Consider the following 15,827-nt stretch of genomic DNA (forward strand, 5'->3'; position numbering starts at 1 on the left):
TGGCAACGTGCGAAATGAAGAGGAACGACGTGGGAGCCGATATTTCAATGCATGGGTACATCGAGGGAATCAGCTGCAAGATAATCCTGGACACAGGCTCACCCGTGAATCTGTTGAATAGAGACGTCTGTTCAGTGGCTAACTTGAGAGAATCAAGAATGAAGATTCGCTCCAGCACGGGAGAAGACATATTTGTCTTCGGTACGAAAGTGTTGCGCTTGACGTTGTGGGCCCCCTTCCTATTTCGTATGCTGGAAATAAGTATCTGCTGATAGTGGCAGAATATTTTACGAAGTGGCCAGAAGTAATTCCAATACCGGATTCAGCAAGCACCCAGGAGGAAATGTAAAGTGGTCCACGTTAATCGTCTCGCAAGGTATAGAGATTAATCCATTTCTTTAGCAAGAAGATGCGGAAAAGTCAAAGAAGAGAAGAAACAAGTGCTCAAGAAACGTCAAGAGGCAAGAGGAGCTAAGGAAAGCAGGAAATTAATGAATGATGTCCACTGAATTGGAGAATGTGGCAAGAATAAAATTTTGCTTCTTGGGAAGTCACGGGATCAGCAGATGACGACGGAGGATCTGATGATCACATATAGCTTTTGCTGTTAGACGTCTGGGGCTAGGTCCAGGTTAACTGGCTCCTGGCAGGACACTGGGAATGCTGTGATCTTGGATTTGCCGGCCGATTTTGTTTTCCTGTGCTTGCTAGGTGATCAGTGTCGTTGATTGACACACGAGCACTGACACGCCTTGTTCAGAGTTCTTTTACGTGGTTTTTCCATGAACCATAGGACGAATGTCAAGGCGTGGTTTGTCTGGCAAAGGCTACGTAGGTATTAATTGCTTATTACTTCTTTGTCAGACAGGAGTGCAAGTTACAGAAGAGCTGAATTCTTTGACACGGTCGGGACGACCGTTTTTCGAAGGGGGGAGTTCGCGGCATAATTAATAATTTATTGCTTTCGTTACAATTCTTTTACAATATTTTTAAATTATCGAATTCAATACGTCGCGTTTGCTGTCACAAAAACCACTGCCGAAGTTCAGCTCGGTTGGAAGACCCTGAACCGTGTTGCCGTCTTTTATTTCGGCAAGGGAGTTCCAAGGCGGTACCGGTCATCCATCCAGTGTTCGTAACAATATATTATTTTAATTATTATATATATAATAATAGACGGGCCATTTTTGGATTTTTCACTGCAACAGAACATTTCACGGAATAAACATCTATAATCATCGAGAATGAGCGTATTTTCTGTATCGTAGCGATGAGAATATTGAATTTACAAGCTATGTAAACTTGCCTCACAATATACAGTACTTGCATGTATCAAAAGGTAAAAATAAATAATAAACTTGTTTTATTGTTTCCACGGGTTAAGTTAGTTAATTTCATTTTCAGAAGTATATCTCCGGTGCTGTGAATCACTCTGTACAATGCTGGCGCATCAATGTTTGTGGAAAGATTGGTCACTTACATGCATGGAAAATATTTCGATTTATAATTATTAAACAAAGTATGAAATATTTTGTAAAGTAAAACATTTATAAAAAGTGTCTGTTAAAATATTTATAAAATGTATCTAGAAGAATTAATATCCTTTACGTTAATTACTGTCCGTTTGGACTGTACAAAGTGCAACTAACCAGAGAAACTAGATTGTCGAATTACCACATCGTTCAAGTGTTCTCTAACGAGTACCGCGATCATGTTTGATATTGGTTTTTTCGTTGGTACTCCTATCAGAATCTAAAATATCTCTGGATAGTTGAATGATAACGTTGACAGTTCTTAGTTTTCCTGACCCACTCTGTTAAGGAAGGTCAGAGCGGTGTTTTGACTTTCCGTTACCCTGTTCCTCTTAATCCGTACGTCGAATATCTTCTTCAGCGATCGTGGAAACTGGCTGTTTAGACCCGCGTAGATGATCGGGTTGTAGCAAATAGAGGACTTTGCTAGCAGAGCCGGTAATACGGCCACGGATGGTGATGGCTTTGTCTGTGGATCGATGCAAGGAACACTATCAGTGATAGTACCCTATAATGTAGAACTCTAGTTTATAATTAGTGTACAATTCCTGCCAAACAATACTCGAAGTTCATCGTCGCGTCGGTCGCGCCATCGGCCGCGTTAATGGCATTTGGTGGTAATAGGGAATTTATAACAATACTTTCACTTTCACCAGGACGTACATTCGATTAAAACACTTGTGGCGTGTAGACGTACCGAGTCGTCTCAGGCTACTTGTTTCGCGCCCAACACTGTTCCTTTCTGCGTCTAATTTAAATCCATCTCGGAATCGCTTTCTCGGCACACTAAAAGAAATTTCATTTTCGTGGAACGCCACGCCAGGCAGAGATACTAATGAACACGTTGATGTACTCTCGTTACAGGTCGCGTCAAAGTGCCGGTATTATGCATTTTGAATACACTGCGTACCGGCAATTTTTTAGCAGTTCTTTTGAAGATAATATTTCCACAAAGTCAGAATAATTTGTAATACTGAAAGTGGAATCATGGTTGTTCCATTAATCTTTTGATATCCTACAAATTTCCATGAAATATACTTTAGTTGAGTATATCGCAATAACAATTATTTTTTAAAACGTGATCAAAGGATAGTGTGCTTCTTATACAATTATCAATGAACTTAATACAACATTATGGAACCTTTACTACATTGACAACGACATAAAATTCGAGGATGTGTTTAACACTTTTAGCCTCGTTAAGCTATGCAAATCAATTTTTCCTTATCAATGAAACTTACTAGCACGGAAGCGCGTCATTACTAATTAATTAAAATGAAGTGGTTACTTACAATATAGTGAAACATATGTAACTATAACGATAGGTTTCCTAGTAAAAGTCAGGAATTAAATTTGTTCATTATCTTTTAATTCCTTCAAATTAATTATGAAACAGCTTAAAAATTATCTCAGCAGAATACAAGAAAAAGGCTTCGATTTAATTACGAGGATAAAGTTTTTTTCACAATTGAAATATTAACAAATATTTACGAAATTGAGATATATCGAATATATATTGTTCAGTATGTTTTAGAAACGTTAATATTATAAGATTCAGTGCAGTGGTATGCAAAAATACTGAATAGAATATTATTAAATATTAATTAATAATATTAATAGTTAAGAAACTGCAATTTGACGTTCGCAGAAGGTATAGGTATAAAATATTTATTTCATGTGATTTGACAATAAATGCTACAATACATTTGTATATCTTCAATCCTCATTCCGTTATTTTGGCGCACACTGTATTTAATCATGTGCTGGTGATATTTATGAAAATTTGATACGACCATCTATCCATCTAATGCATTCACTCTGCTTTCATCATTCCTTTCTAGAGAACAAGTAATTGTTCAGTGGACTAATGTGCCAGCTCATCCCCCTACAAATGCGAATTTCTTTCCATATCTTCGAAACGAGAAGTATGAAAACATAATTGCAGTTATTACTTTTATATATAAAGTATATAAAAATATGTGCACATAATACCAGTAAAGACGGCCGGTTTCCACGCCTGTGCAAACGGAAATGTTTTGAACAATTTTCTTATATATTTTTGTTTAAACTTTAAGAGATTGAAATAAAAAACTGAATCATTGCATGACGAGTTGCATTTGCCTGCTATTGATGATAAGAATGTATGATGTATGAGTTTAAAAAAATTATGTTCAAACATTACTCAAGTATTCAGGTATAAAAAAATCAACTGCCAGTTATTGTTCGAATAATTTCGATAATCCGCACAAAATTTTCCTGTATCCAATATAAATTACGATCCTATTGATCATCATGAAAATGCATTCGAATTTCGGTCATACGAACTATCAGAAAGTGATGATAAGTGATTTATATACAAAGCAAGACTAATTTTCAACTAATTTTCATTTTTAGATAACACTAAATTCAAATAGTAATGGTTCTAACAATTGAGACTACGCTACACAGTATATACTTCCATTAATTCGTTTATCAATGATTCGCATTCTCGTCCATCGCGTTCGAACATATTTTAAAGGAGACTCAGCTGATATAGGTAATTCATTTCTTGAAAATATCGGGTGTACCAAAAGTGCCCGAATCAAATAAAGTGGCTTATTTCTGTAGTCACTTGAAGACATTTTTTCCTCAGCTATTAGCTATTCCCTTAGTTATTACAGAATAAACGTAGGTCGTACTTGCTTTTTATTTGGTCAATGTTTTTTGTCAATAAATTGTTAATAGCGAAAAGTCAGTGAATTGTTAATAACTCAGAAGAAATTATCTTCAAATGATCCCAGAAATTAGCCATTTCATTTGATTCAAACATGTTTGGGACACCCTGTAGCTTATATATCTGTACCTTGTATATACTTACAACCCCGATCCCTACATTACAACCCCTACATTAGAAGAAATTACTGTATCGTGTAAATAAAGTAATCGAGTCGCATTGCGCGGCGACAAGGAAATTTCGCAGGAGTTTAAAGAAGAAGTCCAATGAATAATCTTTATGTTAACAAGACTTCTAGCACTAAGCGGACCATTCTACGCTGTAAAGCCCCAATAGACAAGCACATTACCCTTCTTACAGCTCATTGCTTTTATGAGTTCGGTATATCTCTTCCGGCTAGCTACACTTATCCAGGTACTTACGTCGAAATACTGAACGGCGAGGGCCAAAGCCGCGTAGGGTGACCAAGCAAGCAGGAAGGCCGTTATCATCAACGCGACCATTTTCGTAATCTTCGCTTCTCGTCTTCCGCGTGCACCTGAATTACAAGACCAACATTTGTCCCGGAAATCCATGATACGTGCAGAGACATCGCGTTCGCGTCCTATCGAAAGCATCAATCGAAAAGGTAAAAAGGGCGGTTGGATCTCGACGCTAAAACCTTCTTGTTGGTATTTGTAAACGGAGAAGGCAGTACGTTTGAGCCGATTCTGTTTTTACTACTCCTCCGGTGAAATCACGGAAATTGATATTCTATTAGTTGTGAGGAAATTTAATGGCTACTTCTGTGCTGTTTTTCGTATTAAAATCGGAGGTCTCTTTGAAACATTCTGGTAGAACACTTACTCTCGAAGCTATTTAACTTTTACCATGTATTTTTGGATGCTTATTGTAACAGCGTTAAATGGACGTTACGAAATAATGAAAGCAGAGACTAATTGAAGAACTTATTAGATAAGATGACGTTTTTTACATCAATTATTGTTGCACCAACTTAATATCAATACATTAAAGACCGTCGAATTTTGACAAGACTGCCTCCTTTGCTCAAGTAATTACAATTGAACTCATGCCAGGCTAAAGTAATCATTATATAGTGCTTTAGAGATTTCATTTTACAGTTGAGCTCATTATTAAAATAAATCTCATCGTTGAGATCCTAAAATTGATATTTATTTAGTCTTTGCACAGTGCTAACCTGACATAACCTGACATTTTCGACATTATGTTTTATGGAACATTGATCTAATCCTGATGGGACTCTAACGAATTAACATGCTTTTATATCAAACATGAGTTTATATCAGACAAACACATAAGACAAATAAACGCTAAAGATATTAACATTATATTAAAATTATTACTATTTCTTTGCACACGAACTATGTTTTCAAATCTCTATTTATTCTATGTGTAATTTATTCTGTGAACGTGTCTGTTGAATATTACCCATTTGTAAAAATAATTAAAGAATACATTTAGTTAGTATTACATAACTTCACACGACAATAACAAAAAGATACAATTAAGTCAAGCATAATGAATCTGTGGTTGTGAAGGGAAACGATACGTGATCGGTATGTTCACTTTCGTCATATTATTGTTTCACAATATTTAAAATTAGTCTTGCTCCGAGAAGTAAGCAAGAAAAGTGAGACTCGATTAAGGGGCGAAATGGAGGGGTAGAGAAATTAGGGAGACGAAAGTATAAATGGATTACCTGCTCTCTTTCTCACTTTCCTTAATGTTGCCACGATCGCCAGGTAACTAGTACTGATGATTATTACGGGAATCGCAAGGCCGAAAATGAAGATGTAACCAATGTAGCTGGCACTTTTCGTAACTTCATCATGGACCTCCCAGGATACGCTGCAGGAAACGTTCGCTGCCTCCGGTCCGTAGCTTCCCCAGCCGACCAACGGTGGCAAGGAGAGGCAAAACGCGTAGATCCAAACAAGCAAGCCAAGTATGAGCGCTGTTCTATTAAAAGCAGATTAACGAAACAGACGAAAATATGAAATTTATTTCAGAAGAAATAATATATTAGATGTATGCAAAAATATTCTTCTCTCAATTTTTCTTATTTATACTTGATGTATTTTTTATTTGAATATCCCCACTCGGAAGAGTTTGATTATTGAAAATTTCTTATTTGGATTTAAATTAGAAGTATGGGGGTAATTTTGAGTTAAGTCTTAGCGAATAAATTCGATGATTGAAATTTTGAACTGAAATTATTTTATGTTGTTGGGATTTTGAATTAGTTTTATTGATGTTAAAAATTATTAATAGTGTTAATTTATAATAATTGAGCTATTTTAATTTTTGAAATTAAATAAGGAAAAATTTTTATTTTGTTGTTGCAAATTGGTTTGGTTTGTTGAGTTTTGATAGAATTGAAACTTTAATTGAAATTTCAAATGAGTTAGAGTTTGATTATTGATAATACTACCGCTAATCGTGGCACTTCCTATTATTTCATGGTAAATAAAAAATAGTGTCACTCGACTGTAGCCAACACTGCAGTTAACGTGTTACGAAGTTGTGTCATCGGTTGGTCCAATAAATGTAACCCGCAAATTTATGTGCAACAATAAGAAAACCCCGTGAAATCGTTTGCGATATTATTCAAATTATTCGTGTGTGAAAAGACACTGTGGATAATTTAGTTACCAGGAAATAGATATTTCGTAACCGGCACTCGGTACAGGAATTTTACTCAGCGATGTCAGCTACGAGTTACCTCATAGTGATCTTTTATTATTTATAAATTACTGCAAATGCCATTCTAATACTATCATTTCACATATTATCATTCTATCTACAATTCAATATAATTAAATTTTGTGAGTTTCCATATTTGCTTTGAAATCAAATCTTGGCGCTTAGGGCAAGAGGCTCGCCTGGCAATGAATAGGGTTAACTCTTTGAAGCACGGTGGAATAAAAAATGGCCAACCTTTTTAAAGCACAGTAATGCATAGTGGAACATTTTTAAACCCACCTCGTTATATTGCAATAGCTGCGTGCAGATTTATATCTAATCCTAGTTACGTAAAGCAATTGGGAATACCATTAACGAAGGTTGTAAATATGTTCCTCTGTGTTGGCAAGTTTCAACGTGCCACTACAGATTCATCAATTGTTGCAAATAGAAATTTTTTTCCTTCTTGGGAAAGGATATGTTTTAACGAGTACCATTCATGAATCTATGTTACACGGTAGAGCACCATAATAATAACAACTAATCCAATTGATTTATTATTTTTTTATGCTTTTGTATTATGTGATTCCTTCGTTAATAAAAATATATCAATTTCTTTTAATTTAAAACCCAACGAAATTCCTGTGCAAAACGGTTCTATTTATTCCTTGAAATACCGTGCCTCGAAGAGTTAAGCCATTTACCGTCCATTTCGACGATGGTTTCGATTGGTTCACGCACGTGCGTTGAACCACGTGTCGTGACAACGCCCGGTACTTTTTGGAGCGGAACCGGACCGCTCGCTCGACCTGTCCCACAATTCCAGTCGGTCGAGAGCCGCGGTTTCACGAAAAGAGAGCCGAATCCCTTTCGAAACGCGGCTCGAGGACCGGATAAGAAGAAATCGAACGTTCTTTACCGGATGGATAAGACTTTCGTCGGTTTGGCGACCAGTAGCCACCTTTCCACAGCCATCACAGTCAGGTTCCCTATGCTGGCGAATCCCAAGGTGGACATAAAGCAGGCGTACCTTCGAAAGAATTCAAGAATCGACGATTATATTTTCATCGAGGACTCAATATCGCTTTTGAGTTTCTCAACTAAATGTAAAATGAAAATCTAAAGAGTTAACATAGAAAAATTAGTTGTATCTTAAAAAATTGTAACACTTTACTTCGTATTATTTTAAATGATATTATTTTAATTGGAAGTTTTCGCTTCAGGTCGAAAGTCTTGCATTCATTTAATATAAGCAAATACGCATTTTCTATTCCATTTAACATTCTGCAGACTGTTTCAGCCGAGCTTGTCGAGGGTGTTTAAAATAGAATGTCATTCAACCAAGACCAATTCAAGAGAGTCTGGTCAGTCTATGCAAAATTCTCATGGGAAATCGTGTTCTATAGGCTTCAATGGAGTTCACGTATAAAGGCGCGCTAGTTAAAAGGCGCTTCTTTATGTCTCGTATTCATTTGTTATCTTTGTTAAGGACATATTATGCCGTGATACGAGAAACTCGACACACGCTGTGATAAAAACGAGCCTCTGGGATATTACCTGTTTGTTATCGCGGTAGCTCAAGTCAAACTGAATAACATTTACTGAAATAATGTATTTTGTCGTACATGATTTAATACTGAAAAACTAAAATTGACTCTTCAATTCTATTTGCAATGCTAACGCATTAATTTGTACGTTTAATATTCCCTACACACTAAACAATCAGTTATTACTATATACAATGAAAGTTAAAATTTAGATTAGTATTTGAAAATTTCTAGAGATTTAGAATGTGCAGATAGAAAAGATTTCGTTTCCCACAATGAAAACAAAAACCAATGGAGAAGGTGTGGCAAATGCATTGATTCGAATGAGAAAGGACAGGGAAAAATGCGGCATGGGGCGAAATTAATTGACGTGGCACAGTAATGAATTGAACGGAAATTGAAGATGCGTCAGGTGTTTGCGTTCGAGTAACGGGTTCGTTTGGTCAACAGGGTTTTATTTTAACGATATCGCTTCGATTGTAATCGCTAAACGAAAGGGTTCTGGGTTCTCCTGACAGCCGCGTTGACAATTATGCTTAACGAACGACAACCGTACACCTGCACGATAATTACATCGTTGCCGACAATCGATGCTCTGCGATCGAGACCGACAATTTTCACGTTTCTGGAATAATTTCGAGTTGGCAAATCTCGAAATCCACCGGATCCGTATTAACTCTTTGCGGCACGATGGGATTGAAAATGTCCCACCTTTTTAATGTATGGTAATGCATGGTGGGGTATGCTATAGCTACATGCGCACAGGTTTATACATATTTAGTGACTCAGTTACGTAAAGCAGTTTTTGTTCCGTTTTCATGTCGAAATTCGTAGAAGTCAGTTAATTTTTATAAAAATTACTTCAATATAAGCAAGTGAAGACCTGCATAATAAAAATTAAAATGATGAAAGTATGTTGAGATCTTATTTGTTCTACCATGTAACTTGTGGAGTAATACAACAGAGTATGTTTCATTTGAAACCCAACCAAATTTCTGTGCATTATGAGTCTATTTATTCGCTGAAATCCCGTGCCTCAAAGAGTTAATCCCGTCGTACATCTGATTCGCCAGACAAGGAAACATGTCCAGGTTAAATTGCAGTTTTGACGAAATTTTTGTGACGGTAAAAAGCATATCATTTTTAATATGCCGAAAAAATGGAATTAAAGTTTCAGCGTTATATTATTTTTCTACTGAAAAGAAAGATTAAAACGGAGTTTATAAATAGTGAGAGAAAAAATGATTGTCTTTATAATTCTGTTACCAATATAAAAATTCACGATGTGAAATTTCGCCAGCTCGTGTGCAACAACCGAGACCTCTGCTAGAAAATAGTCTGCTCATTTTTACTGCAGCCGCAATTCAAAATCGTGCAGCGGTTAAAATACAATTTGCCGCTGTGCTGGTTCCCAGTTCCCTCAGTTTATTAATTATCGACAGGTAATCGAACAAATTAAAATGTGGAATGGAAAGTTTCTATCGTAAGAATCCATTCTTTCGGAGTAACTATTCTAAAACATTTTACGATGCATCAATGTGTAATGAATTACGCATATTTGAGGCTGTAAACAAATATTTGGAACGCTTAAAATACAAATTTATTATGTAATACACCGCGGATCTTTGTGCAATATCAAATATTTCTGCCTCAATTGCAATGGAAAGAAATTAAATACAAATGTCTTCCTTTTTTAAAACGATGTATCGATATTAAAATTCTTCTAATCTTTGTACTGTTTTAAATTTCATCTGCTAATTTTTGTTATAAAAGCGCGAAATCCGCAGTTTTGTTACAATAGAATGTCGATATAATCTGAATTAATCGGTGGACAAACTCAATAACAGAATACCCAATAATAATTTTACATATAAAATTATGTAATTAATAGATGATGATTTTCGCTCTGAGCCCGAAAATGTAGATTTATTATTATGTAAATAGTAATTTTAACATATGATTATACTGTATAGGAACAATGCATATTCAGGATGAAAGGAAACTGCCGGAAGGCAGGCTGGAATAGTTCCTCAGAGTAATCCCGTGTAATTTAAGTTAATAAACAATAAGTTATACCATAGACACACTTGGTAGCCCCAATACCATCCTCCAGTTATTGCGGAAACCATGGCGACCGGATTCCCAAGGGCGGCCACTAAAAAATCGCCAAACTGCACAAAATACGAAGAGAAATCGTTTTTTACTCAACTTCAATTGTTCAATATCAGACTGCGGATATTTAGCCGAAGTAGAATATTAATTTTGTACATCAATGTTTTTGCTACGTTATTTTACTGATATAAAGATATAATATTTTCAAAATTTTTTTGATATTGTACAACGTTTGTCATATCGATGTTTAATATAAATTCATAAATATCCGCAGTCCAGCTATTTAAAGTGTAATAAGTGAAACACTATCGATAGATTTATTTCTGTTCCATTATCATATGAGCCGCCCAGTGCACACATCGATTAACTCCACTTTTTGAAAAATCTTAAATTTAAGTGTCAAAGCACTTGGTATAGTCATAACTTTTTATATTTGTAATAACTTTCCTGAATAATAAAGATTAACACGATTAAACGGCAACAATTTTTTTTTATTTTTTTCTTTTTAGCTATTCTTTCTTGTTAATTTTATACATTAAATAATATTAATTTTATACATTAAATTATACGTTAAATGAAAGCTATATCTGTATTTATTCATTCTACATTATATATGTGAATCTATGTTATAACAGGAATTTTAAAAATCAATGTACATCATTTCATCGCGTTTCTCGACTTTTTGTTTTATGGAGTTAGTCGATGTGTGCACTGAACGGCTCATATATACATACATTGTACTCAATTTGAATACGACGATAAATGAGGTCATCGATTTTGATCAACTTTTCTCTGAACTAAATTGAACTGACCCAATATTCTCGCGTTCTCACCAATACTCATTATTTATGAAAGTTATTACTATTTAAATTTAACCTGTATGATTTCCACAAATAGTAGATTACTTAATAGAATCGTATCGCAATAGCTATACATAATAGCTAAAATGATAATGTGGTAGGTGCTTGATTTATTTCAAACACATTTTCTTTTATGTTTAATTATGTAATATTAATTAATTTTTTCTTTTTTTTTAAATTTGTTTTCTTAGTTTACTACAATTTTATTGCAGCACACTTTAAGCAAATAAATAAAATACTAGCTGCTTTTCTCGTTACAGTCAGTTTATAAAACTTTCCAAAAGAATATTAAAAAACTGCAATAAAGTGAGCTTGGGTTACAAATTGTAACCTAGAACTTCCTTAAGTTTACCGCGTGAGAAGATGGCTAGATGATATATAGTAACAAGCCACCAACAAGTCTTTGAAACTTGTGATGCTGAATTAAAACCGACCTCCGAGTAAAGTCGAATCATTATTAATTTCCGCTCGAGGACTGCAGGGACGAATCGAAAATTCTCAAACAAGTACCCATAAACGAGTGGCGGGAGAATACACTTTTTCAGTACAAAATAAGCTAACTACTTTCTCTTCTTTGGCGAGTCCTCGAGCGTATACATCATCCTTCCTGCAGAAACTTCTTCCAGCCACTTTTCCATACTTCTGTCATTCTTCTGCCATCAAATGAAATTTTACTGAAAACCAACTGTAATACTTTTGGAACAGTACCTCCATTTAGGCAAACTCAAATGTTGATGACAGAAGATTGGAAAATGGGCGTTTAATGTTCCGTATAGTAGGCTAAACATTTTTGAGCGTTGAATACAACGCCTCACGGATGATCTATACAAATCAATTATATTACCTGTTAGAGAAAGCTTAGATTCGTAGTTTTACCCAGATGCGTACTACAATTGGTGAAACATTTGGGATTTGTTTCGGTTAGAAAGCTATACATACTGCGGCAAGTTGTTCTTCACCATGATAACTATTACAAACAACAGGAAATATTCCCGAGAGGTTTACAATTTCCAACTTTCATTTATCATTTTCTCGTAAACATTTCTACGTCAATCAATAAGTGAATTATCTAATACACTCGTGCGTACCCTTCTGCCGACGATTTCGTTGAGTCTGAAGCATTTCTATTGAAGACCACGCGCAAATTATGGCAATGCCGTAAAACCTTTCGAAAGCATCTTCCCATCTTACTTCCACTTCGCTAAATATATTGTTGCAACACTAAAGGCGTAATAATTCCTCCTTAAAAGGATGACATTTACACAACTATGGGCGCACTATTAATTTCCAGCTGCAGTTTCGATTCTTAATCTCGGTACTTCAAGTTTCCATTTTTTCTCATGCTAAGGGCATAGCTTTTTTCATAGATAGCTCTACAGTAGAGAATTTGTATTGTTAATACCTAATATATACTATGTGTTTTAGGTTTTATTTTACTATGAAAAAACCGAATCATTTTTGCTGCACTTTTCAGCAAATTGCAGAAGAATCATAGTTTTAACACTTGTGTTGAATTTGCGCAATGTGAGAATGATTTGCAAATCTAAATTAAATATGTTGGCAATAAATTAATAGAAAATTATTACCTGAATCCAGACCTCAAAAGTTTTAAATATGTTTCTACGGGAGCGCACAATTACCAATTTTCTTCTTAATAATTTTTTAGTAAAAAACGAATAATCAATGAAACATTCGCAGCACTGTTCAGGCAACATATTAAAAAATCATCATAGTCGGAGAGTAGTACCTACATATGTATGTACGATTCTTTTGTCTCTGAATAATTTTGGTCGCCCAGACATTAAACCAAACATTAAAGCTATTCCCAATGTTCGTATGTCGATATTCCCGGAAATCTCGAATTATTTTTTACCATCGGAGGCACCGTGTCGGAAATCAAAACTTATAAAGGGTAACGCGATTCCGGTATTTAATACCACGATATTAGTAAATATCGCACTGTCGCAACATGTAGAGAGGAATACATAATACAGGAATACGCTGCTGTTGTGGAAATAAATGCGGCGCAAAACCATCCCGTGCGTAAGCCAGAAAGGGTTGCGTTGGGAACGAGGCTTATTACTCATACATTATGCATAGCTAGCTGACTTTAACATTCTTCACGGATGCTGTAAGACAAAATTGCTGCCACGTCCCTGCGTAACTTTCGCCTACTTGTGTCTCATCATACTTGAATTCAAATTCAACTATGATAGAGTCGTACGATTACTGTCTTCGTATACAAAGTAAATTTTAGCGGCATGCTTGTTTGTTATTCAAATGAAGTGAATCCTAGTCTACTGCAAATGTACCTCCACTGCAATATGGTACAACGGTACCATTTGTATCTGAACAATCGCTTTTCTGCAGTATCATAGGATACTCTTATGGATAATTAAGTAATTAATTTTTATAACAAAATAATTTGATTTCATCTTTTCTCAAATCGATACTGTGGACAGAAATGCTTCTTCCAGATATTCTGCAGCACTAAAAAGGCGAACCCAATATACAATTAAAATATCTGATTCCTTCTTGGAATTTATTTCTTACCAAAATTGTTCTCCGGATAATTATAGATTGTGTTTGAAAGAAAATAATCAAAGTAATAATAGTTGCCTATTACAACTTCATGTATCTTTTGCGGAAAATTCCATAACAAAACAAAATAATATAAAATTGGAGGCAACTGGCACGGACCATTTTCGAGCTACAATATCACAAGTGTTTGATTCTATAATAGCAACAGTGTAATCATGAGTGGCCAAAATATTGACGGTTGCAACTCAAAAGTGGTTCACGTGGTTTGGCTCTTATACGTTTACGAAAATCTGCGACTTGGAATTTTTGAAATTTTAACGATACAATAAGTGCCATTGTGAATAGAAAAAATAGAATATTGCACAAGAATGAAATTCAATTCGTGCTGTTATCAAACATAAATTTGTATTATATTTGCTTGTATAATAATAATTTATTATTTTAATTTTATATTTAATTTTATTCTAATTATTAATTTTATTATAATTATAATTTAACTTCTCTTTCTAAGTCTCATACAGCATGCAACTCTAACGGTATCAAGAATGATGCAATTAAAATTAAACAACCGTTCAAAGACGATGTACAAATTACAAATAGAACAAACACGGTATACGAAGATATCAGAACGCAATGCAATTATTAGAAAAGCTTTGCAATCTAGAATACAGAGTTTGTATACACCAGTGAGCAACTTTGATGTGTCCCGTAAAGAACAGTTAAATAAATAGCATTCCTGATTCTCAAGAGATTCTAATATTATTCTACAATGGCATGATAAAACTTGCAGACCCAGTTCTTCTTACATTTTAATTAAACTTCCTTCATATCAACTAATTAAAAAATATAAGTGTTTACTTGGCAGCATATTTTCAGTACCTTTTATAGAGCATAACGTAAAGTACGTAGCTACGCAGTCTGTTAGTTCTATCTACTATTTCAAATAAGAAATACATATATTCTAGAATGCGTTAATGGTTCTAACAGTACGCTAGAGAGAATCCGTTAAATAACTTAACCGTTCGAACGTTGAATAACTTCAAAGACTAAGCCACGAGGGGTCATTTGTCGTGGCCAGTGCTCTTTGCTTTTAGACAGCATCGCTTACTCAACCGTTTGAAATCTCATCTTAACCTACTACGATTCATGACCCTACAAGCAAAGTCTACAGCGCGTCCTCTGTCAATAAATTTCGGTAGAAAGGTCCAATACGAAAGTCTGATTACTCACCACCAGGTTGACTAAGATCACATTTACAGGTGTCCAAAGGTTCTGCGCATCTTTGCTGATTACCACCACAACTAACAGATTCATGGTAAAGCCGAAGAAGCCGATAAAGCCGAGCGCGACCGCGGCACTGATGTATACCGCCGGGTGGACTTGATCTTCGTTAACGTAATCTGGAACCAGCGTGCTGCTATTGAATGCCATTGTTTTCACGGAGTTAATCAGTGCCGACGTTTCTGGCACGCAGCACACTTCCGGTATCACCGATCTAAATAGTCACGTGGCCGCACGCTACCGACACTCGTGATCACCGTCAAACTCTCGATCTTGTTCGTCTCCTACGCACACGCACCTTCTTTCACCCTCTCCAACATCGACGCGAAAAGCGGACCATGCATTAATCAACGTTAGTGACGACGACTTAAAGTTTTTCTACCCTTATATAAAGCCCCGATGAAACTACCCCCTCTCCGGCGACTGTACGCAGTCTCCACATCCAACACCTCCGCGCCGCGTAGAGCTATCCCAGTCAATGCGAGAAACCATGCGCGAGATCCAACGCTCTATCTCTTCCTCTCTTGTACACCACCCT

At 35.6% G+C, this 15,827-nt stretch overlaps 2 protein-coding genes across 2 annotated transcripts in view; one reads left to right on the forward strand and one right to left on the reverse strand.

Moving 5' to 3' along the window:
• Positions 1-15,827, forward strand: part of LOC144470276 (uncharacterized) — a 297,327-nt gene that overhangs the window by 264,568 nt on the left and 16,932 nt on the right. The gene's annotated exons all lie outside the window — the stretch shown is intronic.
• On the reverse strand, positions 1,795-15,439 carry LOC144468361 (rhodopsin). Its single transcript, XM_078177777.1, has 6 exons — positions 15,239-15,439; positions 10,572-10,666; positions 7,868-7,978; positions 5,966-6,225; positions 4,668-4,783; positions 1,795-2,001 (listed from the first exon to the last, which is right to left on the reverse strand). The coding sequence occupies exons 1-6, from the start codon at positions 15,437-15,439 to the stop codon at positions 1,795-1,797; spliced, it is 990 nt and encodes a 329-aa protein (XP_078033903.1).

Source organism: Augochlora pura, chromosome 1 (genome assembly GCF_028453695.1).
Source record: "Augochlora pura isolate Apur16 chromosome 1, APUR_v2.2.1, whole genome shotgun sequence".
Classification (NCBI taxonomy): Eukaryota; Metazoa; Arthropoda; class Insecta; order Hymenoptera; family Halictidae; genus Augochlora; species Augochlora pura.